Source organism: Benincasa hispida, chromosome 3 (genome assembly GCF_027475165.1).
Source record: "Benincasa hispida cultivar pf3 chromosome 3, pf3_genome.v1.1, whole genome shotgun sequence".
Taxonomy (NCBI): domain Eukaryota; kingdom Viridiplantae; phylum Streptophyta; class Magnoliopsida; order Cucurbitales; family Cucurbitaceae; genus Benincasa; species Benincasa hispida.
The window spans coordinates 16321557-16323597 of record NC_143480.1 but is presented as its reverse complement, the minus strand read 5'-3'; the positions used below and the strand labels follow the sequence as shown (position 1 = coordinate 16323597).

Genomic DNA, 2041 nt, shown 5'->3' with positions numbered 1-2041 from the left:
CTTATTGTTGCATGAGAAAAGAATATATATTCCTCTCTTTATTGAAGGATACAATGTTTATTACATAAGTTAAGCTAGAGATTACAGTACATACTAGCCGTACTTGTCTTTTACAACATCAAAAAGACATTTTATTATATTGCATAATATTATAAGTATAAATAACATATTAGAAAGACCTTTGATTGTAGCAATCTAAGTTGTTGCCGTAACTGACACCTAATATGTCAGCGTACCTTTTGTAAAATCCAATTCTATCTGCAACTCTATCATCAGGACCATGGCCACACTCGAGTCCACCATTAATGATATTGGTGATGACACCATAGCCAGGGACTCTTCCTGCGGCAGTGTCGGTGCTCGAAGGTTGCCACCTACCAGTAATAACATCATGACATGATGGTTTGTTCCCTTGTGGTGTCATCCAAAACCAAATAGCTGCCTTGAAGGATATAATTGCATTTGTGGCTACCAAATCAGGGTTGCTCAACAAATTCAAGCTTAGTGCATTTCCCGCTGGCCCGTAGTTGTAGTTGCTAAAAAAATTCAATAATTTTGGAATTAGGTTTAAAATTAAATATAAATTTTTTACGCACAAAAGAATCATTAAAAAAAAAACAGAGATCTATTAGATAAACTTGGGGTTCTGTTTCTTAAAATCAATTGATAAAGGTTGTGAAGCCTATTCAATATGAGATTCTCAGTACTTACTGAGTTAGTTGGATTGGTCCACGACCGTAGTATTTTTGACCAGCAACACATGGCCATTGGTTGTTAGGTGTGCAATATACATCTTGATTTATCTCTCGTATGAAACAGTATCCCCATGCATATGGACCATCTGGTGCACTAGCCCATCCTCCTACATCACAAGGGTTTATGTATATTATTTATTTTCAAGTCAAAGATGAAAGTGAAATTATTAAAAGAATAAAAGTAGCTTCAAAACAAACCAGTAGTCTCATGAGAAGTTTGGCCAAAGAAAGCTGCAAGCTCACTCTTACGAGTAGAATCATCTCCCGTGGTACCAAAACCAGGGAAGGATTGAGCAGCAGTAATGAAAGCATTATAGGTATAAAATCCATTACTAGGGCATCGAGCATCCTTGCTATACTTAAGCATTTGATTGTAAAGGCCTTCGTTGATGATCCCTCCAACGTCGCCACCAGAGCTAGGAGGAGTAGAAGGAGTTGAACCACGACATTGGCTTTGGCAACCGGTTTTACAATAGGCATCGGTGTCGCCGCACCACCCGTACTGGCTACAACAGAGGTTATTGGGGCATAGAGCTCCATTGGCCTGTCGCCCACATTGCTCGACAGAGGAACCACGACATTGGCTCTGGCAACCGGTTTTACAATAGTCGTCGGTGTCACCACACCATCCGTACTGGCTACAGCAGAGGTTATTGGGGCATAGAGCTCCATTGGCCTGTCGTCCACATTGCTCGGCTGAGGCAGCTCCCAAAAGAAACACAAAGGATAAGATTATAAGGCTATGGGCCTTCATTATTTGTTCTTTTTTATGTATCAAAAAGAAAGTGAAATGAGAAAAGATGTGAAGAAAGAGAGAAGGGTAGTGAAGATATTTATAGAGTGCCATTTGGTGGAATTCGAAAAGTTAATAAAATAGAAATGAAATCAAATTTGGATTGTTCGAACTTGACCGTTATCTTTGTTTATTATTTAATGTCGGTCAATCATTCTGATTCTGTTGGCTTGCCCATATGATCCATCCTGTTTTTTCACCTTAATTGATTGGAGTGATTCGTGGGCCCACCCATCATCTCTAAGTTTGAATAGTCTCCCTACTTGTATTTGTAAGGCAAAATCTCAAGTTCTAGTGCAAGTCAATGGATTAACTTTCTAGATTATTGGTTCAATTAAAAAAAATATATATATTAAACACATATCTCACTTCACATAAAAAAAAAAACTTAAATATATCTTTTAAAGAAAGAGTAGGAAGTCTCTTCGTAGAAAAATAAAAATTATGATTGGACAATTTTATGAGAGATAGAAAGATTGGTATAATCTATAAT

At 37.5% G+C, this 2041-nt stretch overlaps 1 protein-coding gene across 1 annotated transcript; it reads right to left on the bottom strand.

Moving 5' to 3' along the window:
• Positions 1 to 1554, bottom strand: LOC120074196 (endochitinase 2-like). Its single transcript, XM_039027247.2, has 3 exons — positions 954 to 1554; positions 712 to 862; positions 1 to 536 (listed from the first exon to the last, which is right to left on the bottom strand). Exons 1-3 carry the CDS (start codon positions 1507 to 1509, stop codon positions 170 to 172), a joined length of 1074 nt encoding a protein of 357 aa, XP_038883175.1. The 5' UTR covers positions 1510 to 1554; the 3' UTR covers positions 1 to 169.
• Positions 1555 to 2041: the final 487 nt, after the last annotated feature.